This window comes from Trachurus japonicus, chromosome 23, assembly GCF_045865225.1.
Source record: "Trachurus japonicus isolate A0001 chromosome 23, Traja_1.0".
Lineage (NCBI taxonomy): Eukaryota > Metazoa > Chordata > Actinopteri > Carangiformes > Carangidae > Trachurus > Trachurus japonicus.
The window spans coordinates 6,349,457-6,375,794 of NC_140929.1; the positions used below are offsets into that span (position 1 = coordinate 6,349,457).

Consider the following 26,338-nt stretch of genomic DNA (forward strand, 5'->3'; position numbering starts at 1 on the left):
CTGCACATCAAGAGCATCATCTTCTTTCAGTTCTCGCTCTAAATCTCCAGCAGGTGATCAGCTGACGCCTCCACAACTTGATCCAGACCCGTTTTTTTCTTTTTAATGGATTTCTCACAGCAGAAAGATGCGCAAACGTTAGTTAAACGTGTGATCCCCAGACATTGTCGTAAAAATCTGCTCAAGCCATTCGGTTAGTGCGTACTGAACTCCGAGTCTTTTCTCAATCAGCAATGACTGTGAAAAACGCATAGTGTGTCCCTAGCTTAACGTTAGCGGTGTTAGCTGGTGTTAGCAGTGCTAGCTGCTAGCTGCTAGCTGCAGCCTTCATTACCGTCGCTCGCTTCAGTCAGTTTTATCCTGACGCAGCCGACTCTCACTCTCACAACCTCACTCTCATTTTCTAGATCCAAATAACTGATAAACCGCTCGGGTTTTATGAGCTGTAATCTGTCCCACTTTCCACCTTTTTTATTGTTTAGCTACAATATCCGGCCGGTAGTGGAGGGAAAGGAGGGGAAAGGATGGTGGGGACAGTAAATCAGTGTTGTGCATTAATAAAATATTGATAATTACTTCAGTTGATCATTTAATTAGACCCAGCTCTGATGATATAGATCATGAAATGTACTTGAATATATTGGCAATAGCTGTGCACATAGATAAACAGACATTGATCATAGCTATTGATGGAGAGACATCCTGACGCATCCTGAGCAGGATAATAAGAGTTTAATAAAAGTATGGTCGTCTGTCATATGTTTTACTTCAGGGTCTTAACTTTATTTATTGTTAGTCTGTGATCGTCTCCTCCTCCTGAAGAAGAAGCTGTCTGTCCAAACACCACACCACACTGTTATTGTTATTATTATGAGTGGTAATAATCCACTGCAGTTCCACACACCCCTACACTATAACAGACCACTGTTATAGGAAATGGATGCAGAACTGAGTGATAACAGGGAAGGAGGGGGTGTGGGGGGGAGTGGGAGGGTGGGGGACTAGTGATGACAAATGAGGAAGACACACGGAAGCTGTGTTAACGTTTTATTGGTGTTGTATAAACAGCGCTGTGAGCTGCAGGAGCATTAATGGCCGAACAAAGACCGAGACGGGCGGGAACATTGAGTTTCTGTCAGCGGCCGCCGTTTGTGTGTCATCCATAGAAATAGATAGAGGGAAGGAATGAGATGGGGTGGGGGTGGGAGGGTAGAGGGACTAAGGAGATGAAGCTGTTTTGTAGTTAATAAGTTCCTGTTTATATATAGTGTCGTCTCCAAGGACCTGCACACATACAGACAGTGAGAATGAAGAATTAGGCGTATGAATGTAAAGTAAATCACAGATGTTCCCTCATTTACATAGATCTACAATATACCGTGTGTTATACTAATGATTTACATTGGGAAGATTTATTATAGCCATCAGAAGCTGGTGCATTACATATAACAGTATTAATTTCACTTTTCTTTTGCCATTTAAACTTCAAAATGTGCTAATTCAATATTGCCTTTAATATTATTCACAAAGCTAATTATTCTGTGTTGGTATTTTCTAGTTTAACTTCTAAGATCTACGACTGGTGGCTGATAAATCCCTTTAAAATGCAGCTTCAAAGTGTCTTTACTCCTCTTCTTCTTCCTGGCCTGTTAGTTTTCTAAAATAGAACAACATCCACCCTGAAATTACCTTTTTTACAGGCGCCATGTTGTTATTAACCCCACAAGAAAGAAAGAAAGAAAGAAAGAAAGAAAAAAAGTTTTCAGACGGGATGCTGGTTTCACTTTATGATGTCTGCTGAACTCCGAAGTAGCAGAGGAGGGCAGCATGAGTGTGCAGGCATAGGCATGGGCTGTTGACTCCAATCTGTTCACCTGTCCTTCACCTATTGCAACACACACACACACACACACACACACACACACACACACACACATGCACAGTCATCCCTCCCTGTCAGAGGAAAGCTGATGTCATCGGGTTAGGTGGCGTGCTGGGCAACTCGGTGTCTGGGGTGTGGTGCAGGATAATTATCTTCTCCTCAAAGCCTCATCTGGCCTCCATCTGCTGGACTTTAGCAACGTTAGCTTAGCCACACACACACAGAGCACACAGCACACACACTTCCGGTCTTGTTAAACCTGCAGTGCTGCAACCACACACACCTTCAAACACTCTGAGTGGTCAGTGAAAAGTTTGGGCCCCGAGTTATTATTACATCAGCTACATGTTCCACGTCTGCAAGTTTAATTCAGGGTAGATGATGGAGCTAATGGTGCTAATAATTTCCCCGCCACCCGCAGTGTGTGTCATTCATTCTCTGACCAAGACGTAGCCGTTACAAATAGCTCTTCGCGGGTGTTCGGCGTGCTACTGGAAATAGCACGGTGCCTAGTCTGGTACCACCCAGTGGGCGAGGGGGCAGATGTGATGGGCGACTCCACAACCAATAAAACCCACAGGGCTCTCAGTTTATAGCAGTTTAAAGAAAGAATAACAACAGGGGTAGGCTACTGTACTACCACAACCCCCCCCCCCCAAAAAAAAAAAAACCCTGCTGGTTTCATGAAAACAAATGAGGAACTTTAAAGTCAAATTTGCAGACTGAATTTCTTGGAGAGAGTTGGATTTCATATGATTCAATATGAGGCCATGAGCAGATTAGTTTAGCTTAGGTTAGCAAGAGGAATCGAAACAAGGCAAAACTTGCACATGATTAAAAAATGAGGCGAAACTTGTTCATGACTTAACTTTTAAGAGTTGGTATTGTTTGTTACATGATTCAATAGGTTAGCTTAGCTTAGCAAGAAGAACTGAAACAAGGCAAAAACTTACAGATGATTGAAAAATGAGGTGAAACTTTAATGAAGTAACTTTAAGACTGTTACTCTTGCACAGAGCTGGGCTAAATGTTTCTTTCTGTTCCCACTTGTTGTACAAAGCTAAGCTAACTAGCTTCCAGCCAGAGTTATAGGCTAAAGGTTATGCTGTTCTATATGCTACACCATAATTTAAGGTGTATGTCCCATTTGTGTCATATTTGTATACACTGAGTCCACAAAATACCTCAAAATAACAAAATTCAACTGTAATTTGATTTACAGTAGCAGCATCAGTTGCTGTTATTGGTTCCTCCTGTTTACTTCTGTTCTTGCTTTGTTTGCATTTGCTCATTTATTTCTGACGGCACTTGAAGGCAGCATTTGTTCTGGTGTTATTTTGTTTTTTTCCCCCTGTCTGTTAAACCCTTAAGCCCTGCAGTGATGATGATGATGATGGTGGTGACACATCTCCTGATGAGAAACCTCTCCACTGAATGACTGGAGGAGAATTACTACACACATTGGTATTTGTTTGTTGGTGGAGTTAGAGCACCTGAGGAAACACGGCTGTTTCAGTTTTGTTGCCGTTGCTGCTGCACCGGTCGGGCGGGTTTACGAGCCTGCCGCCACTTCCTCCGCTTCAAAGACTCGTCACTCTGAGCACAACTTGAACTTGAACTAGAGATTAGGGATTAGAGTAAATCCAGATTTTTCAGGTTGTTTCCATTAGTGCGACTGTGTCAGGTCCACATCTAAGAGCTCCTGCAGACAGGAAGTGCGGCGTCATGGCGACATTAACTCACTGCAGTAGGAATTAGTGTGGTTCTTCTTATCCTTTATTACCCACAGTTCAGTTTGTTTCTCTTGCAGCTTTATCGACATCACACAGAGATTTCATAAAGCACACGTAGAGCAGGAGCAATCAAAGAAGAATTGATTAGCTCACGCAGCTTCATATGAGCAGTTTGAACACATTTGAACTTCAGCAGACTTCACTAGGCTACTGCATGTTTTATACAAACTTTAATTATTGATTCCCTGAAAACACTGGGACAGTTTATTAAATATAAATCCTTTGAAATTTATTAATGTTTCAAAATTAACAATTGAGGTTGTTGTTTGTCTGCTCACGTTCAGTCTCAGCATGAATGAAAACGAGTCAGAGAGCATGGAAGCCGTACAAAGTTACGTTACGCTACCTTACGTCACGTTGCGTTACGTCACATCAAATTAAGTTGAAGTTAAGTTATGTTAACCTTAGTTTCGTTTCATTATGTTACATTTCATCACGTTGTGTTACGTCACGTTGCATTACGTCAAGATAAGTAAAGTTAAACTTAAGTTATATTAAGTTTCGTTTTGTTTCATTATGTTGCATTACGTCACATTGCGTTACGTAATGTTAAGTTAATTTAAAGTTAAGTTAGATTATGTTAAGTTTTGTTTTGTTATGTTTAATTATGTTACGTCACGTTGCGTTATGTCACGTTGCGTTACATTACGTTAAGTTAAAATTAAGTTTAAGTCAAGTTAAAGTTAGGTTAAGTTATTTTAAGTTACTGTAAGTTTTTTTTTGCTTTGTTATGTTTCATCACGATACATTAAGTTAAGTTAAAGTTAAGTTTCGCTGAGTAAAGGCATGGCACCTGTAAATGAAAGTCGCTCATCACATTTCAGACAACCTTTTGCGATCTGTTTATCGAGCATGTTGATATCACAATGACGATGAAATAACATTAATTGTGCAACTTGACTCACAGCTCAACAACAGTTCAGTCAGAGATTCAGGTGTGTTTTTGTCTCCAGCCTCCAGCACTGACCTCATGCAGAGATGAAGAGGAGCAGGTTCACTTCTTTTTAACAACCAGCAGCAGAAAATTTCATATTCCACCTTAAACTCTGAGTTACTGTAGCTCAGTTCCTCTGGATGTGATGTGATGTTACATTCATGAGTGCACTTGTCTCAGAAAGAAAACGTGGCCTTGTGCAGCTTTAATCAAACACATCGCTGCACCATCAAACTTCTGTTCAGCGTCAGAATACGAGCGTTTTTTTTAATCTCTTTCACCTTCCTCCTGTTTTCTGTCTCTTCTGTCATCTCTTTTCTTTTTTTTCCATCTCCCTGTTTTATTTCAGTTCCTGCCAGTGTGTTTTTCCGTGACGACTGAAAATTGAACTGTGTGTCCTGTCATGTCGTGTGTGTGTGTGTGTGTGTGTGTGAATTGTGTGATCCGATGCCAGTTGTGTGTGGTTGAAGGCAGTTTGTCCACACTCCCACTCTCTCACTCTCTCTATTTGAATTTTCTGTCCTTTCCTGCAGCGGAGAAGGATGCTCAGATGTCATGTGTGTGGAGACAGGGATATGTGTGTGTGTGCGTGTGTAATAGTGTATTTGTGTGTGTTGAGTTATAGAGGGAGGGGGGGGCTGGTGTTACAGGAAGGAAGCCTTGCTGGAATACGATTACATCTCCCAGTAAACAGGGCAGCAGGAGGAAATGGATCCACAGAATTCATCCTCAGGGCATCTTCATGGATACACTGAAGTCACCAGAGAGTAATATGTTACTGACACACACACAAACACACACACACAGACACACACACACACACACACACACACACACACACACACACACACACACACACACACACACACACACACACACACACACACACACACACACACACAAAAACCTGGTAGATGACATACCTGAGTGTATCCTCACCTGTGGACTTTACATACTTGGAGCATGTGTCAGTTTTTCCATGAATGGGTTAGGGTTTGTATCTATGAAAAAAAAAGAAAAAAGTCAGTGTCTCTTCATTATCTGGTTCAATTGGATCAGATACAGTGTGATTGATTTTATATTGAATCAATGATTGGTCCTGGTTTAGTTTAGTGGTCTGGAGCCTGAGGGATTCTTATTGGATGTTTTGTTGGTGTTCGTGTTTAGATTTAAGACTCAACTGAATGGACACTTGATTTATTAACAACAGTTAATTTGACACTTAATGGAAAACTTACCAACCCGTCCCAATTACTGGAAGTTTTGGATCCTTTTTGAGGTGTTTATCCAATGAATCGCTCAATCATTTGGTCCAAAATGTGACATCTTCACATCTTTGTCCATCCAACAATTCAAAAACCCAAAGATACTCAATTTACAATCATCAAAATAACCAGCAAATTCACATTTAATAAACTAAACATGCATTACATTTTCTTTTAAAGCAGAAGTAAGCGGAATGTTTGTGTTAATATAAGTCTTAAATAGTTCTATCTTCCGACAGCAATCACTTATATAGAGTGTTTGGTCTGAAACACGGGTCTGTCAGTCACTCTGCTCTGCTGTAAGCCGAGGAGAAAACTTTCCTTGTATCCTACAACCTTTATCCAATGAGGAGAGAGAACGGCATAAAGGGGCGGTCCTCTCTGTGTGTGCAGCCAAGGGATGCGCGTGAATGTGGTGACGTAGGGACGAGGGCGGGGACTGCTAACTCCATCGGCTGACAGGAAGTTAGACAAAACCACCGGATCGCTTACTTCTGCTTTAATGGAATAATCAATTCATCAACAAATCAGTTCAGGAAACCACAATGTTGTGGACATAAAACATTGTCAGTTGTCTTGATTGATGCCGTGTAGTTCATTGTTGTGTTTGTTGTGGCCACTGTTGTTGCGATGTGATGACAAGTCTGGAAATTAATTCGTCCCGCCTCCTTCACAAAGCTTCAGATTCACTTCCTGGAATTAGTCTTGTCCTCAAAGTGAATGAAAGCCGTTGAGCCAAAAATAACTACTAGACTCACTCAGGAAATAAAAAAGTGGTCTCCTTGAGTTTATAACAGCAACAATTGTATTTCAGAGTAAACTAACAATGTCTCTCTCAGTCAGTGGCAGCCGGCTCCTCTCTGCAGCTCTTTTCCAGTCGCAGGGTTTCCACTAGTAATGCATTCTGGGATGGATGGATGGACGGTTTCTCTGTAGATGAGAGAGGAGCATGTAAGAACATTTTTGATGCCGTTTTCTTCTTTTCTAGTGTTTTGCTGCGGGCTGCAGCTGAAAAGTGGGTAACAGGGTTATGACTATCACCTGGTTATTCCGCCGCTGCCGGGCGAGTTTTCCATTGCCGCCACCACCGCTGCCGCCACACTTCTTTTTCTATTACGTTTTCCAGCCACATTATACAGCTCAGAGAGGACCCTGGGATTTTATAGACGGTCGCTGTGTGTTGCATATATTTTGCTTTTTATTCTGCTGTTTTTGGGACCACATATCTCTCTCTCTCTCTGAGTCGACAGAGATTAGAGAAGGTGAGAGCAACGCACACACACACCCTCACATACAGAGTAAATGACATTTTCAAGCCATGAAATATCAGGTTTATAGGAAGCAGAGAGCCTCCCCCCTGCAGCTCTGGTCAAATATTCAGCCTGTTTCCAAATTCAAATTGTTTCACCCGATAAATAGTTTTTCCCGGAGGATGGTGTAACAGCAAAAACAAAGATTTATAAAGATCAGAAGCAGCTCTGTGCTGAACAAAGACTCCCGTCTGCAAGTGTAACTTTTTTTTTGTTGCATAAACACAGTATAATTTTATCCACAGGGGTTTTTAAAGTGAGATAACTGCACCAGAGAAAGTAAATACTTTCTCCTTCACAGACACAGAAGTTGTCTTATCATAAGTTTTTCATGGTCTTTGTGTGTTTAGTTTCAGTGGTTGGCAGCAGCAGCGGCGGCGGCGGCGGCAGCAGTGGCGGCCTTCAAGTTCAGAAACTTTAGTCCATCAATACTTAATGTCCAGACTTCAGACAGACGGGATCTTGTGCAGTCAAGAAGCGTTTCTGTGTTGATGTTCAGCTTTTTAATCAGCTTTTTTTTCTTTGTGCAGACACGATAAGAGTTCAGCTCAATCTGACACCCAGAGATTTTTTTCTTATATTACTGAAAATACAGTTTAGGACGTACTGATCTGATACATGTGACTGTGTCAGTGCTACAGTTTGTTGTATTTGAAGTAGGGCTGTGATCAAACCAGCCATGCTATCGAGTTCTCTACCTGAATACCGGCAGAGTGGCGCTGTATTCAAGATGGAAATACGGGACAAACCCTGTCATCCCGTAGTAATTCATAACGAGACGCGCTATTTAATCCTCAAATACTTGAAGTTACCGTGTCTCAGTGGGCGGGTGACAACCCCAGATACAGAGACTGTATACACAGACAGGCTCTACCTAAGTCATGTGACATGATTAATTGTAGCATAAATTCATTTTTTTAATGTGTTTTTGTTTCCACATTAATAGCATTCTTTAACGTGTTAACTTTGACAGTCCTAGTTAGAAGTAAAGAAAGTTCAATAAATTATCTAATTTCTGTTCATGTATTTTGAAAAGTCATGGGGCACAGTCAGGACTACAACTAATGAGTATTTAAAGCTAATTTTCTTAATGGACTCTATGCATAGCTCCACTAGTTCCTGAATTTACGGCAGCTCCTTTATTTCCTGTCTTACATTATTGGACAAACTGATCAATCCAGGTGTGTCTGACCATTGTGACTACTCAGACACACCTGGATTGATCAGTTTGTCCAATAATGTAAGACAGGAAATAAAGGAGCTGCCTTAAATTCAGGAAGTAGTGGAGCTGTGCATAGAGTCCATTATGCGTTTGTTTGTTTTTTGCCTGGAAATGACGTTAAATGTCTCAGAGCTTCCGACGTCCATCGAGATATTTTAATCATTTTCTCATATGATAAATAAATGCTGCCAGACCTCACATTTGAGCATCTGAAATCAACTCACTTTTTGCCGTTTTATTTTGAAAAAATTAATTAAATTATTATTGGTTCTCAAAATAGTTTTTTTTTTATTGCTCAACTAACCATTAAATCCTGTGCCAACTGTGATTGTCATGGTATTTAAGTGTCATAACTGTCACTCGCTACTTCTGTGATGAGATATGATTGGTGTAACATTTAGTTGTTTGTTATGACTCATGAAAACAGTTTTAAAAAAAGTTTTTTTCATTCATTTGGAGCTAGTTCTGTCCTGTGTTTTCAGTTGGACAGTGACTTTCGTAGGCTAAGCTCAAGTTTCTTCACCATATTGGTTTAGATAGAGTTGTCTATCTACCTCTTAGAAGAGAGTCATTGTGTTGTTTTCCAGCAGTTTCTCATATTCATACGAACCTGTCATGTTTCCAACTGTGTGGTTCAGTGTTGATGAGTTTTTTGGCTGGAGGTTAGAAAACACACCTGTGAGCTCAGCTGGTCCCATAATGCAGCTAAATCCTGATGCAGTGAGTCATCTCAGTCCCACAGATCGAGTGTTAATGACAAACAAAACCACAGTGGGAACCTCCCAACACTATTAACATCTTACAGTAAACCAGCGACATGGCGGAGACCACACACACACACACACACACACACACACACATCAGCCAGTGACAAACATCTCACCACCTGTCAACCCGTGATATATGACACGCACCCTATCGACCAATGTCAAGCGGGATACACCTGATCGACTTTGTGATGTACGAGTTCACGTGTGTGTGTGTGTGTGTGAGAGAGAGAGAGAGACGCAGCGAGCACAGAGGATTGTGGGTAACGTTCGTAGACTCCCACGCTGCTGGTGCCGCAGTCACCGGAACTGTGTGGTCGTAGATCTTGATGCTGTCTGCCTTCCTCCTCCTCCTCCTCCTCCTCCTCCTCCTCCTCCTCCTGGTCCCCGGTCCTCCGCTGCTTCACCAGCTGTTTACTTAAATCCAATCCTTGTAAACAACACTGCATGCACACACACACACACTAACACACACACATATACAGAAGCTATCGACTCTCCCACCTCGGTGGTAAACATCATGGCCGTGCCCGGGGAGGCTGGGTCATGCAGGCCTGGGAGAGGTTAGCAGCAGTGAGGGAGGCCGGCCTCTTCATGTGGAGTCGTAATCAGACTCAGACTGATTTATCGCTGCGCCGATGTATTCTATTCGCCTTCGGGTGACGTGTTTTATTTGAACTCCAGTTGCAGTTGCTCCTTTTCTTTATTTTCTGTTTATCTTCCCATTCAAAGCCGCAGAAAGAATAACTAAAACCATATCAGATGTACATTTTATGGTCATTCTGCAAATAAGGGGCTGCACCTTATGATTATTTTCATCATTGATTGGGCCAATTAACAAAGCTAAGCCATTTAAAACCCATAGATAATCAGTTTACAGTCACACAGGACTCCAAAAAATGACTCAAATGATTGATTGTTGCTCATTTATTTCTTCATATTTCCCTGTACTTCTATTACTGATGTGTGTTTTCTACCCTTCTTGAGATTTATCGGAGTCCAGCTGTGGATTTTAAGTTAAAAATCAAATAAAATCGACCTTGAACAAGATGGATGGAGGGGAGGAGTGATTTAAGAGGAGTTTGTTTGACATACATCATTGTTTTATGCCTTTTTATTAGACAGTCAACAATAGATTACAGAAGGATATGCAACAAAGGCGAACTCCCCTTGTTAAATCAATTTTTCATATTACAGATTTCTCCAACAGGGTTTCACACAACATCCTCTTCTCTCCTGATTTGGATTAAACAAATAAACTCCCAAGATGCAGACAAAAACCATAAAGAGACATTGGACAAGTCTGTTTTAGCAATAAGACGTCAGATTAACAGTAAAACAATTCCATCATGGCTGCGGCTGAAAAGGATTCCTCACTTAACCACTTATGAGTCATGTTACTTTTGTTTACCAGAGCCTGGTTTGCATTTTTATGGGGCGGTGAAAACCCAAACAAACCACATAGAAAAATGCAACAAATTAAACCCAACCACCATGGTTTCACACAGGAAAACACTCAACCTTCAGACAAAACTGTCAGTCAGTCAGTTTGTCAGGATCCAGTCAGCATCATTCAGCTCATAGATTTATTTGATAAGGCCCTTTTACCTGGAATAAAGGTTTGGAAGCTCAAAAGCCGAGTTTTAATTGGATTTTATGCAGAATTCTTTTTATAACTATTCAGTCAGGTTTCTGGTCTCAATGACATAATTTGGTGTAATATTATGAAAAAAGTTGCAGAATTTAAGCATGACATTGAGTTTGAGCACAAATATTAGTGTTAACTTTCAAAAACCCATGATTTCATTGCATATTTTCCTAAAAGATAAGCAGCCTTCTTTAAATAAACAGGTCTTATTAGGCTTAAATATCTCATTGAGATCTTCTTTGGTCTAAACTAAAGGCAAGGACGTGACTAAAGCAGGGCAGGTGCTGCTGGAAAGTTTCATTATATATAGCATGTCTGTCATGTAAGCAGCCATGAAGGACACTGGAACACTGGCTGACGTCTGATTGGTCGAAAAAAAAGCTTGCACACTCTCAAACAGGAAATGACACGGGGAGGGCAAACAGGAAGCGCGAGGCAGAGTGGTAATGTTGTTCCAGTGTGTTTTCTTTCCCGTCCCGTTCCCATTCCCTCGCTCGCAGAGAGAGGAAGGAGAGAGGAAAGGGAGTGAGAAAGTCACAGAAAGAGGAGGGTATTCTGGGTAATCCCCCCCGTCCCCCCTCAGTCTCAACCTTAAAAACATGCTGACTCAAAACTCTATGCTTTATTGTCTCAAAGGACTGTCAGGCTGTTAGATACCTCAGTAAGAGTAGAGGCGTTTTAAAACATTACATGGTGATGGACTGAATTCGGCAGGTGGAAACAAACATGTCTCCAACGGGATAATGTTCCTGCATCTTTTTTGGACGAGTAAGTAGCCAGTTGTTTGTTTGCTAACATGTTAGAGCTGAGAGTTTTGTCTTTGAGAGAATCTGCAAAGGCTTTCCCAGTAGGTTGGCTGGTTTTGGCTCATTGCAGATATAGGCCTAAGATTATCCAGCGCAGAAATGCTAAACTAAGGACAAGCATTCGTCTCATTATTGTGCATGACATAAAGTTAAGTGGAAATTCTGTCTTGGTTTTGTAGTTGATAAAAAAGTCTGGAGATAACCAACACCCTGCACATACTCTCTGCCACATGAGTCCATTAATAATGGTAAATGGTAAATGGTCTGTATTTATATAGCGCTTTTACTATACCTGAACGATACCCAAAGCGCTTTACAGAACATTGCATTCACCCATTCACACATGAGTGTTAGGGGGTTATGTCGGTCTGTGGCAATATTGCACCAGAGTGTTGTTTGCCAAACGCTATAAAAACCCAACAAGTAGAAGTAGAAGAAGAGGAAGGCAAAGGATGTGCAGTCATAGTAGAGAATAGGGTCAGGAGTTCATGGAAATGTTTTCAAAATAGCACTCCATTTTGAAATTTGGAGCACCCCGATGTACTAATGGTGCTTGCCATTAGAGCTCAGAAGTCAAATTTCCAGAGTTGTCCGAACTCCCAATTTCAGTAACACAAAGCAGCTTGCAATCCAAGAAGTGTAGACATGTTAAACTGCTTTTAAAGAAAAACAAAACAAAGAAAAAACATTAAATATCACACTTGCTTGTGTTTTTATCGGTTACTAGCTCACAATGCTAACAACAACATAATCTTTAAAAAAAAAAGGGTTGCTTTTCTGATTGGTTACCAATTCATAACTTGTGTCATTCCCAGCTCTGAACTCTGACCTTTGAGGTACATTGAACGCAGCATGAGAAGAATCTGAGTCCGCATAACATTTGAGTGATTGAATTAAATGAAACTGTCATAAAATTTTAGGCTGCTGACGTTAATTAGCGTCATGTCATATTGAGGTTCACCTACAGTAGTATTTTAGATGTGCAATTTTACATCATTGAGTATTTATACGATCTTGAAAAGAAAAGAAACGGAAGGCGCATAGATGGTAAAGGAGAGGTGCTTGAAAGTCCTCATTCACCAAATCTGTGCCTCAGAAGCCAATCAGCGGGCAGGATTCAGTCACATGGTGATCTCCCACTAGCAGTCTTGGCAGCGACCATAGCACAACTTGAATGTTTACTCATTTAATGTCTCCACACTGGAGTTTAATTGAGAGTCTCTTGAATGCTCAAGTTGATAGAAAATAAACAAAAGCTTTTGTTCTGAAACGCTGTGTCCATTCATAGCAAGTAGAGTTTTACAGCATTTTTTTGCAAAAAAGAATATTATTGTCAGATTATCGTGATTGGAAAATTAAAAACATTAATCAAGACTCTTTTTTTGGCCCATATCGCCCACCCTTAATATCATATCAGACCAAACTGGACGTGCAGATGCTCTTGGACTTGCAGATATGGAGGGTTGAATTGGTTTCAATGCCAAATGATTCATCCTCTGTGGACCATGAACATCTGTACCATGTGTCATCTCCAGAGACCTGCTTCCAGCTGTTTGAAAAGCGTCTGTATTGGCGCCAAAAAAGCCGATCAATCCTGACATCGCAGACATACACAGGGACACATGTAGGTGTGAGCTAAATGAAGAGGTGACATGGCATTTGTTGAAATACGGCCGAGTCGTTCATGTTCATATTGTTCCCCGTGCATGAAGCGCTCATTGGCATTCAGCAGCAGGACTCTGAGTGCCACGGCGCATTGAAGCGCAGCAGGCAGCATTAATCAATGTGCCGAGCAATCAGCACCCAGCCTAATTCAATCCCCCTTCCAACAGAATGCCGCCATTAGGACAACACAAGAGTGTGTGTTCGCACCGCTGTTTATGTCTGTGTGATTTGTGTGTGCGCCAGTTCCTCTGGCAGTCGCTGCCACCGACCCCAAACAAAACCCCCCCACCCACCACCCACCCCGCCGTTACAGAGAGACAGAGTGGGAAGAGGAAGCAGATAGAAAGCATTATAGAGAGGAGTGCTGTGTGAAATTGGGGTTTGCTGCAGTGAAGAACAGACACAGAAGTCCAGACATGGAGCTGGAGAGATGACTTGTGTGTAGTTGTTATTGTCTCTTTTTTCTGCGGGAGAGGCAGATTAGGAGGAAACAAAGACATGGCATCGAGCTGAGAAAAAACAAAAAAACTTTTCACGCTGTCTTTCCTGTCAGGCAGCAAAAGATGCTCGTTCATTCATGTTGTGATAACTGAAGACAGTTTTGAGAATTTCTGACGGCTCTTCAAAGCTTCTGTGTCTTTCTTCTGACGCCTTTTGTATCTCACAGCTTTCTATCCTCTCCGTCTTCCTCTCGTGATGTTGTAATCTTCCCAAAGCTTTATTTATTTCTTTTTTCTTTTTTTTCCTACTTTGTTTTCCCCCTGTAAATTCTCCTGAGGCCAAACTATAAATTACACAGTGCTGACAGAAGACAACTATATCCAGAAAACACATTCACATCTGAAATCACACACATCTGTAACTTTATGTATTGATATTAAATGTAGATTTTATTTGAAAATCTATCTTTAAGGATATATATGACACATCTCTCCACTATAACTGTAATTGTATAATCACAGATACATTTATGATATCATTATGAAATTGTATGATTTTTATTATATGAACATGTTACTATACATTTTTTATGTATTTTTATTTAATAACTTGTTATTATGTAATATTATTCTATTAAAGTCTTGAAATTTTATATTTTACCATTATAAAATGACCTATAAAATGTAAAATTACATCTGATTTTATATATTTCTTAATTATAAAATTATAGTTATTATATAGTTACTACCGGTATGTACTCTGCTTTAACAAGTATTGTACAATCTATTAATTGTAATGTATTTATTATAAAATTACATGTAATTTTATATCTTTTAATCTAAAATTACATAATACAAAATATCTCGACTATATGAGATTGTTTGATGATTGTAGTATATTGATTATAATATTGAATGTGATTTTTCAATGCTGAGGTACAGGATTGTACAAGTAGAGATATTGGAGTTCTCACTTGAGAAGTCATTTGTTGTCATAATAACCAGGCAATAACGTTTCAGCTGAAAAATGAAGTCGCTTCATCACATTTTAACTGAAATCGAGTACAAAGACAACATTGTCATAAATCACACCTTTTTCACCCAATCTCCTTCCACAGTATAAATGACATCATAAAATCTGTGGCAGGTTGACAGTATATTTTGTTTCACGGTTTATAACATCGTATTGCCTAAGGCTCTAAAGCTTTAGTGGTTATTTCACATCAGAGACTAAAACTGTGGGACACATATATAAACCACATTGTTTCAACTATTTTCTTAACATCACAATAAAAACTTCAGCATTGCTACAAAAATACACGAAAACGCTCCATGCGCTGCATAGTAGTCGCTGTGTTTCTCCAGCGTCCTCCCACATAGGATAGGATAGGAATTTATTCATTAGAAATAGGGAGAATGCTCAAAGAAACATTTATCTTGTATGACAAGAAAAGATATCTTGAGGCAGGTTATAGCAGCATTTGCAATTTCCACCTGTATCTAAGGCGGGAATTATCATCTAAAGACCGAAGACCCGATCGCAGCATTGACGTCTCGGTCGTCTCGGTTGCCAGGTTGAGTGAAGAAGGCTGCCACTCGGCCGAGGCCCGTAGATCACCGAGGCGATGTCTCAGCAGCTCCTGCAGGCTTACAGTATCTGTCCGTTCTCAATCAAGTGAGTGTTAGGGCGAAGTCGGCGAGGGCCTATTGATCTGGTGTTTTCTAAGAGGGGGGGGGCTTGCCCTCTATGACTGGACCTATGGGTGCTGTCAGGAGGAGACTGAGGGCTCCATCAATATCTTTCTGCTTCCTCTCAAACTCGGCTAAAGCAGGTCAATCCATATCTCTGCAGGTGCCCCCCCACCTCCACCTCTTACATCGTACAAAAACTAAACAATTTCCCATTGACCCTCACAGCAGACGCACCTGAACGCACCGCATGTTGTGGCTATAGAGCTAACAAGACGGCACATCCTCATGTCACTTATAGCTTAGAAATTACACTTCTTGTTGCTGCTGGATGGGTTGGTTGGTCTATATAACATGGCCAACTGAACTGATGCCATTAGTTGATTTAAATTTCAAATTAAATAATGAATCATTTATGTAGAATAATAAGGGGGGGAAATGATCCAGTATTAATTTTAATGAACCTTTTTATGCCTTAGGAATTTTGATGATCTACATTTATCATTTAATTGATAGATAATTCCATCTCGGTACAATATGGGTCTTTGCAGTGGGATTTGTAAACACACAGTGACATTGCAAAGTCAAAGGTGGGACTCAAATGACTGCCACAATTACAAAAAATTACAATTTCATGAGATACTAACATGAAATGTTCCATTATTAATACCACACAGTGCAGAAATGTGCAGTGTTATAGCAGCAAAGTGAGCAGCGCAACGAAAGAAAGAAAGAAAGAAAGAAAGAGTGTAAAATGACTAGTAACACCATATAAAATGCACAATAGATGCTTAAACGTGAGGGGAAAAAAATAAAAGACAGCAGCAGATCAGTGATTTTGCACAGATGGCGTGTCAAAATGATTGCACATGCAGACCGGATAAAACTGGAATTAACCACTTCAGGGCTTTTGGAAAACAAGTAAAAGGTGCATTTACCTGCAGCACTGTGAGCTGCAGAACTGTGCACGATTTGATTCACAAAACACCAGACTGACGCCGACATCAGTGGACGATTGTCGTCACTAAAAGGTGGTCGCCTCGCTATTGTGTTTTGCAAAAGGCCGCACTTTCACCTGGTGTAGTGGGGTCACAGCTTAGCAACAGTGGGTCTGAGGCATAGCAACAGCAGCAGCCACAGGCTCGGGCCAGCTACGCAGTAATTGGACCCTCTGACTCAGACACACACACACACACACACACTCACACACACTCACACATTACAAGGACACATGTACATATACTGCAGCTCAAAGTATGTGTTTGACAGAATCTGTGTGAGAGATGTGCGCCATTACAGAAGAATGTGTGTGTGTGTGTGCGTGAGAGAGAGAGCGAGAGCGAGCAAACAGAGTGTGTTTTGTAGTGACTCCATTAGTGTAAAAAATGAACCTGGCTGCTGGTATTGCTGCACGGCGGCTGCTCCTCTCTGCATGCTGCACCGTCCTTGGGTAGGCACCGTGTGTGTGTGTGTGTGTGTGTGCATGGACATACATACATACATGTGTGTGTGGGAGTGTGCATATCTTCCCATTCAACATGCCAGTGAGCAGTAATGACATGGCGTGTTCATGTACCTTGAAGGTGTGTGAAGTCTTGCTGCTCAAGGTCATTTTTGGGGCTGTCCATCTTCTAACCAGCTCAAATACCGATATAGGAGGACATTATTCACCTCCCGGGGCTGCTGGGAAATCCAATTTGCTTTTGAAACTAGAGAAGAAGAGGAGGAGGAGGAGGAAGGGGCGATAGAGACAAGTTTTTTTTAAATTTAATATTATTTTTCATCACAGACAAACAAGCCAGTGGTTAATAAAGAGTCACGCACACGATTGACATGACCACATCCGTCACGGTAACGCCTGATGCACATGAACCTCAAACAGGATTAAATGGGAACTTTCACACATTGTCCATGTCTATGAAGATGAAAAAACTGGGAAATGCATGACAAAATAAGAGAGATCTAGAGAATTTAGAGCAGTGATTTTCAACCTTGGGGTCGGGACCCCATGTGGGGTCGCCTGGAATTCAAATGGGGTCGCCTGAAATGCCTAGTAATTGATAAAAAACTTTTTTTTTAACTAATTATTATTCTTTTAAATAAGGGTTAGGGTTTAAAAACACCACACACAATCTTAAACAACTGCATCTATACTTTCACTTTCTCAAATATAAATCGAGTTCAAATAAAATGCAGCATATAAAAATATCTGAGCTGGTGCATCTTGATAGACGGCCGTGATCACGTGACTGCACTTGATCACAGGGAAATTTGTGACGTCAAAATGGGGTCAAGAGCCAAAAAACCACCACTAATTTAAAGACCAAAAAAAAAAAGATTTTCATAACAGGGGCACATGGCTGGGAAAAGATAGTGGGGCCTAGGATTGATCCCTGAGGAACTCCAAACGAGAAACCAACGATGGAGGATGAGCTATTGCCAGTTAAAACACCCGAAAATCTGCCACTTTTGTTTCATGAGAACATGTCAAACACTTGATATGATGGCACAATAGGGGGGAACAACTTTCCCAAAAAAAAAAAAATGTAACTGGACCTTTTTCCTACACAGCAAAGGAAGAACGGACTGTGTGATCTAGTAGCTGCAGAAACGTCCAGAAGATTTAAAGGCGGCACAATCGCCTGCTCCCGTTCCTAAGAGTAAATCATCCAGGGCTGGTTGTGGAGTACAGAGATTAGTGACATTACTGCTCTGAATCTCAGCTGTAATTTGCCTTTTTTTTCTGCCTTATCTATTTTTAAAAAGATCTTAATCACAGCGCAAAAGGAGTGACGACAGAGATAATGTGAGAGGGCGTAACCTCCAGGGCGACAGAGGTGCTGCTGATGCTGATGGGTGGAGATTACCCCCCCTTTTTTACATTCAGCTCATGTTCTCCGCTTCGCAGTAAATGTACACAATAAAAAAGAAAGAGAGAGGGGGGGGAGTGGATGACCGAGACAGAAAGTGACACAGTTATAAAGGGGGAGAGAGAAAGAAGGAGGGAGGGGAAGCAGAGAGAGCGAGAGTGAGGAGAGAGAAAGAGGAAGGGAGGGACGGAGAGAGATGCTGTGGGTGAGTGAGAGGAAGCGCTCATTAATTTGAATTTAAAGGATGTGAAGAGAGGGGACGGAGAGGAGAGCGAAGCAGCCAGCGATCGCAGGACTGAGGGGAGGAGAGGATAACGGGGAAAAGAACAAACGAAAGAAAAGAAAAGAAAAGAAAGAAAGAGATGGATGGATGAGAGAGACCGGAGGTTGGAGGAGAGGAGAGGAGACGAGAGAGTTTGACATCAGTGATGAACTGATCCACGACACCTAGGTGGTTTTGTCTCTCAGAAGAAGAAAGAGAGAGGAGACTGCTCTGTTCTGCTTCTCTGCTGCCGAACGCCAAACGAGGAGCGTGTGAGAGCTACTCCAGCTGAGCGGCATCAACACACACACACACAAACATACACACATGCAGGAGATGAACAACCAATCCAGTTTTAAAAGAGTCGCTGCTATGCTGCCGGTGGATCATACTGTATCATCATCTGGTACTTTCAGCAGCTGCCGGTTTAGTTGAGCTGAGATTTACAGGCTGTTTCATGTGGACCGAAGGTGGGAATTGGAGCAGGTGAAGCTTTGTAAAAGGCAGAGTGTGTGTGTGTGTGTGTGTGTGTCGTGTGTGTGTGTGTGTGTGTGTGCATGGTGACCATCTGTTTTATGGAGAAATACCTGCAAAGAGGAGTTCAGACGCCTGTGTTGAAATCTGGAGAAAGAGCATCCGACAGATAAAAAGGAGGAGAGGAGGGAATTTAAAGAGATTTTGTTTTCTGAACTCCTCAAACGAAGAAAAAGAAGAAGAAGAAGCGCCTCATCTCATCTCATCTCGCCTTATCTCCTCCGGGATGCTGAAGCCAGCGACGTTCCCAGGATCCACGAGGAGTCACAACGACGATGAGGATGTGGATTAGGAGCGGTCGTGGTCCTGAGGAGCAGCAGCCAGGGAGGGATGAGGTTGTGGAGGCTGAGAGGGCAAGAATGGGCTGCCCCTTCGCCACCGCCGCCAACGGCAACGCCTCCCCGTGAGGATGCAGGTCCTACAGATCGTCAAGGAGCTGGTGTCGCCTTCTAGACGCAGGGCAGCAGCCAGATTCGGAGGTGTGTGTGTGTCTGTGTGTGTGTTTATGTGTTTATGGTGCATCGTGATCCATGAATTCTCTGTTCCAGCCTCTGATCGTGCTTCTTGAACAGACGTAGAGCAAAGAATTGACCTCAAAGCATCACAAGGCATTAGGGCAGTATAGTATAGTGAGCGTTGTCCAGGCTTTATGAGCCTTGTGAATGTTTGCTGTAGGGTTTGACCAGTAATAAAAGGGCACACAGACCTTTTTTTTTATTATTAAAACTGGTTATTGCCCAGTTATGTGGTTCCCTCCTTATTAAGCTGTGGTGTGGTGGAGACTAAACGCTGCAACTGCACTGGGTGGTGGTTTATCACACTTGGGAAATCTTAGTTTTGATCTTTAAAGGTTCATACTGTATGTGAGTGATGGAAACCAGCATCATCATCATCATCATAGACAAACAGAAATGGCAGCATACATACACACACACGCACCCTAAAGAAAAGCTATCACTCCCTCATTGACTCTGCTGAGCTGGGAGCTCTGTTTTCTGATTGGATTCTGATAATCACATCCGATGATCATCAGTCGATGAGCTGAAGCTCTGATCGTCACGTGTTCTCGGTGATTAGGCCACTTTGACTATTTCATCTGATTTTGCCCTCAAACATCAAGAGAATCTGTTTTTTAAAGATGTTCAATCATTTCTACAACTTTCCATATTTCAAATGTGAATGTGTCTTTGTGCTATTTGAGAAAACCAGCATTTTCAGAACATTATGTTTTTTTTCCTAAATTATGGGAAAACTGCACTTGTATGGAGTTACATTTGCTTCTTTATTATTCAGTCCAAATAGGTTTTACAATAAAAAAAAGATTTGGGAGCAAAAGTATCAATATTACAGGTAAAAAATGATTGATTCAAAAATATTTGTGAGTTAAAAGTTGAACCAGGTGGGAGGGGCCTAAGCCGAAAGCTGTAAACCACGTCTTGATAGGAATGACAGCTTGCAAAGCAACATGGGAGTTCTGATTGACAACCTCTCTCATCAGGTTATCATTTTTTTTACTTGCAATAAAACATTTTTTGATTGCAATATTGATACTTTTGCTCTCAAATCTTTTTCTTTTTGATTGCTAAAACTACTCTGATTGATTGAATAAAAAAGAAACAAATGAAACTCCATACACTGCCCCAATTTCACACTTCATGGTCACTGACACAACTGATATTTGTCTTATACTCGGAGATTTGACTTGTTTTGTCAGTGAAACAGTCTGATGATGATTATTTTGTACTGAACGTCACGGTGGATCGGGTTAAACTTCTTTGCGGAGGCTGTGTGGCATTTCTCTGAACGGGGCGGGGAGCGGGGGTATTCCCCCATGAGCCTCCACTGTAATGGTTCTGTTGCTGTGGGACGTGTGTGTGTGTGCGTGTGTGTGTGTACCCTGCAGCTGCATGTCTTTGGTGTGCGATGAATAATGAAGCATGGCGCCCGCAGTAATGGGACACGCCGTGACCCCCCGACCTCTCGTCCCGTGTCCCGATTGGTTCGGCCTTGTGTTGGTTCGCCTTGATCTCTTATCTGTTTTTTGCAGAACAAGTGTTGTATCTAAGTGTGTGTGTTTTATTATATTATCATTAAGTTTATCTAAAACATGTTTCCCCTGTGGGAGGATGAAAGCTGCAGCTTGTTGACTTCTTGCCTCAGTGCTCTTCAAATTCGAAAAAAAAGGAGGCAGATTTACATCAGTTTAACGAGGTTCGGTTGATGGACAGGTAAATTGCTGCTTCTCGCAGGTTTCTCCCCCCAAAAAAGTGTCGTAATTAGGAGGCCGATGGTAATTTATGATAATTTGGCTTAATGTTTTTTCGTCGAGTGTGCTGGAAACGTATCCAGCTGTGTCTGTGAACTTGAGGAAAATGTCAGAGGTGATATTTTTCAGCCTCTTCTTAGTCTTTTCTTTTTTTTTTAGGCCACAAAAAATGTTCACTTCAGCTTCACTTGTGCTTGAAATAACAAAACAGCTGCCTTTTGTTGATTTGTGCCCCCAAAACCACTCTTCTTCCCCCCCGGTGCCATAAAGCAACACATTACATCTGCTGCCAGTGGGCAAAAGGAGGAGGATTCACTTCTCGAGGCTTTTATTCAGGTACAAAACTCTCTTTTTTTTCGTGCATCCTGCCAGCTGGCTTTGATAACAGCTTTAATTTATCAACTAACCCCACTAGCGCACTCACGAAGGAGCAATTAAACCAGGCAGAAGCAGGCGCTGCAGTTCAGTTTGGTGCTCCAGTGGGAAGTCAATAATATTTTGGGTTGGAAATTGCTTTTTTTCTTTGCCTGAATCACTGTTGGTGAAATGATCGATGAAAGCAGATGTTAACGTTCAGGCACGCAGGAGATTTTTTTGGTGCTGTGACCAAGGTCAAATCAGTCCCTGTGTTTCATTAGAGCCTCAGTGTTACAGTTAAATTAACAAGTTAACCTCCGCTCATGGTTTTAATGGAGTCGCTGTGCAGAGGTGTCACTGCCGCTCCAACTGTGTTTTTTATTAGAACTCTACAGATTCAATCACCAGTACCAGAATTTACAGGCAGGCGTGGTATTATGCAAATTCAACAAGTATCATTAGGTGACAACTGAGTGAACAGCTCATAAAACCACATGGATTTCAAACTCAGCAGCCTGAAAATTACAGATTTTTTTGTCAATTCTCACATTTTGAGGACTGGAAGGCAAAACAAAGGTGTTAAAGGGATAGTTTTTCAACATTTTGGCAAATTGGCCTATTGCCATAATCCCTATAGTTTTAGCAGTAGGTTCGTTGGTGCAAGCTGGTTTCCCTTATCAAACTCATCAAATACACAATCCAACATTTCCAAAACACTCTGGTGAACAAGTTGTGACCTGCACATTCACCACGCTATGAGATAATAACAGAACGTTACCAGACATAGTTGTTTTAGAGGTAAATACAGAGACTACTTGCTGAAAAACTGTCCCTGAAGGCAATGCGCATCAGTGGTTTTGCATGAATTTACCTCTAAAACAACTCTGTCTGGTAACGTTCTGTTATTATCTCATAGCGTGGTGAATGTGCAGCTCACAACTTGTCCACCAGAGAGTTTTGGAGTTGTTGGATTGTGTATTTGATGAGTTTGATGAGGGAAACCAAGAAATCCCATGAGCCTCCGCAGCATAGCTCTGAGCAGCTCGCAGCTCTGCTCCACTGTTCTAAAATAGCTTGCACCTACAATTAAAGGTAACGAACCTACTCCTAAAACTATAGGGATGTTGAACTATCCCTTTAAAGAGCCTTCAAAAAGGGATATTGCCATAATATGTCCCCTTTAAGCAACAGCGACAAACTCATCACACTTTTCTGCTTTATTAATGCGTCTGTTGAACCCGTTTAAATAACAGCTCACACATCCGATCACCTTCCTTTAATTGTTCAGGTTCCTTTATCTGATGGTGTTAGGGCAAGCTTAACTGGCTGGACGTGCCAACATCAGACCATGCATGCAGCTATATAATATATTAGCCTATTAGGATAAGAGTATTTTATCATGAAGCTGCTAAAAATATATGGTGAATCATGAAATGTTTGCAGATGGGAAGCTACAGCTGCTGCAAGCCTAAGAATCTGAAGACCGGTTATAGGACATTACTGACAGGACTTCCTGTTTTTATATCAGAAATATAGTTTTCTGTGGACACTGAGTCACAAACTAAGATGGTTTTAAAGAAATGACTAAAAAATGAGGTATATTTTTAAATTAGGTCAATAAGATTTCAAAATAAAGTGGATTAGAAGAGGTGTAATGCAGATATTGGGTCTTAGTTTTGATATGGTGGAAGCTATAGGACAGATGCGAACCATCAAAATCATCATTGTGAGGTTGCTATAGGCGACCAGCACAGATGTTTCTACCTGATTCCAGTCATTATGCTACAGTAAGCTAGGCTAATCGTATGGTAGATCATACTCTGCTTATTTTCCTTGAACATCAGATAAAGGTCATTTTAAAGGGTCCAAATGAAATAAATGTAATCATCTTGAGCCTGCTGCTTTATAAAGCTTCATTTTTTAAAAATTGAATTGAGAAAATTGTGTAAAGGAGCAACAAAAAGTGTTGACAAGTAAAAGAGAGAGACTGAATCTGAAGAGAGGTTTAAAAAATAAAAAAATAAAATAAATGCTGGCACTTTGGAGTCTGAGAGAGACAGGTCAGCCAATATGGCCTTGGTCTTGTTTGTTTACAGTAACTACTTCACTGCCATCGAATTAACGTCGTAATGATTTATTGATTTCTTTATTTTTAAAAATGCCACAAGTGGAAGCTTTGCCGTGACCAAACCTGCATTTATACTGTAGACCTCCAGCTCCAGAGTGCAGCTGCTCCCTCCTCAGTGCGCCGTGAGTGTGCACACACTCGATGACAAGTGTGTGTGAAAGCTACTGTGAGGCAGGTAGGCAAGTGTGTGTGTAATCAGCACTAAAGGCACAGACACTTAAACAGAGAGAGCGTCACAGAGATTTTCAGCCACTTTATCGACTGTCCAGGATGGACGATTTCACACTTTCCATTTGGCCGCCGCCGTCGCCTTTATCTCTGTCCGTCGGCCCTGCGGAGGAATTCACCTTGGCTCTTCTCTTAGCTCGGATCAATGCAGGCAGATTTAGAGATGGCCTCCAACAGATACAGAACACACACACACACACACACACATATACACATGTATAAATCCACTGCAAGGCTGTGTTATGTTGGGATGACGAGGTGTACGGTACTAGCAGATGTTGTGAGTCTCATGATGCTGAGAAATGAGCAGGATGTGTGTTGTGTAATTCAGATTATTTTGGTTCATTAGTTACACATTTATCCCAGTATTAACGGAATAAAAAAGCGAAATATTCCTATTTTACGCAGCAGTTTCTTCATTCTCTATTGTAAAATTAATAAAGTAATATTAACATTGAACCATCTGTCCCACTTACTACGTAACCAAGTACAACAACATGACACCTTAAAGGTCCCATGTTGTATAAAAAGCTCAGTGTCCAATAGTGTGATTATAAAGCAGCTCTAGGTTCTATATTAATACTATGAAAGCATCAAAGCCTCAGTCCACAGAGAAATGCACACAGCCTGGATTCAGAAACTGAGCCTTAAAACCAGCCGTCAGGACTTCCTGTCACTTTGTGATGTCACATCAAAGCCCCGCCCCCTCACCACCACCTGGACCCAAACACCCATCCAACAACTTGCAGGATTTGGTTTCTTTAAGTGATTTAGTTTGAAATCTGCTCCATGTTTCATTGGATCAACTCAGAAAACAGCCAGCCAATCAGAAGAGACCCACAGAGCCTCCTCTGTTCTGATTGGCTGTCACCGACCTGCTATATAAAACTACCCTTGGATGGTTTTTTGGTTCTTCTTATGAACACCAACTCTGGAAAAACCTTCACATTCAACTAATGAATTAATAAATGAGTCATCACTGCTGTATAATGAATCAAAAGGTCAATTTCAGTCGTTCTATATTTTAATTTCAGAAAGTCTAAGAAGTTTAATTATCCAAGAATGTCGCAAAAACCCTCAGATATTACAGGAATGTTTCTATCATTTATGTTCTTAATAATCCTGTTGATTCTCTGGTGACCCATCGGATTTCTCCCCCTGTGGAGAAGCTCTATTTAATGGCGCGGAGGTTATGAGGTGATATTTAGGGAGCGCCTTCGGCTCAGCAGGGTCTCCCACTAATTGCACAGTCGGCGGTTTGACCCCAAGTTCCCTCGTGTTGACATGTGGCCTCCAACTTGCATTGAGATCGGCTGCTGCTGTTTGTATATAGATACAGTATATATATGGATACTTATAGTATTGATTTTTGGTTCATTTGAGGGTCGTTTTTAGTATCGATTCTGCAGCTTTATGGCTCATCAGATGGATAAAAGTTGTAGGTTCAGTTATGTGAATCAACGTGTTGTCAGGAAAAAACGTGCATCATGTTTTCATCGGCGTATCGACTCCCGGCTCAGCTACAGTAGCCTGCATGAACCCCCCTCCCACCCCTGGAGGCTTCAACCTCGGCCCTCATTTAAAGCTGTTTGTAGAGCGGCGTTCCCCCTGGACCTCATTATGACTCGACAAATACTATCAGAGCGCTCATTAATAATTTGCACTGCGACCTTCATAAACTCATGTCTGAAAGAAGGAGAAGGAAACGGCTCAGAAACACGAACACGAACCCAAACCCAAACCGCCGAGGTGCTGACTCGTGAAAAAGAGTTTCTCTAGTGTTGTTGAGGAGACGGACGCTGCTTTAAGGATGTTTCATGATCATCGTGATTAAAATCTAGATTGGACTAAAGAAAAATACATCAACCACCAACAGATGTTGGGTTTACTGGCAAATGTTTTATCAGATGCAAAACATTAGATGACAAGTTGAGATTGTATGTTCTTAGAAATGAATCTTAACTTAACAAACACAAACTTGAAAACAGAAACGTAACTCAGTATTGATTCTGGATAATATCGTAGCCTGACATATTAACATCCAATCATCCGTCTAACTTCTTCAAATTAGACCTAAATTTGTACTGAAGGATCATCTCATCTCAACTGGAAACATTATTGATCTATAAATGGATGCACTGCTTCTTTTTAAACACCAGAACAACACACCCTTGACCTTACTGAACTCTTCTTGACTCTGATTTTCGGCCATGAGATAAAGCTGAAAGCTCAGGGAAAAACAACAGCAATGCAAAATCCAAAGTTGGGATTC

The 26,338-nt window shown here is 41.3% G+C and overlaps 1 protein-coding gene across 3 annotated transcripts in view; it reads left to right on the forward strand.

Moving 5' to 3' along the window:
* Nucleotides 1-26,338, forward strand: part of usp6nl (USP6 N-terminal like) — a 90,487-nt gene that overhangs the window by 15,100 nt on the left and 49,049 nt on the right. The window contains exon 1 of one of the 3 annotated variants that reach the window (XM_085769343.1): nt 19,418-19,572. The exons of 1 other annotated variant lie outside the window; for it this stretch is intronic. In XM_085769343.1, coding sequence (XP_085625469.1) covers nt 19,497-19,572 — 76 coding nt within the window. In that variant the 5' untranslated portion in view covers nt 19,418-19,496. Of the gene's footprint in view, nt 1-19,417; nt 19,573-26,338 lie in introns of those variants that run through there. One more of the 3 variants, XM_085769344.1, reaches the window with a different exon arrangement.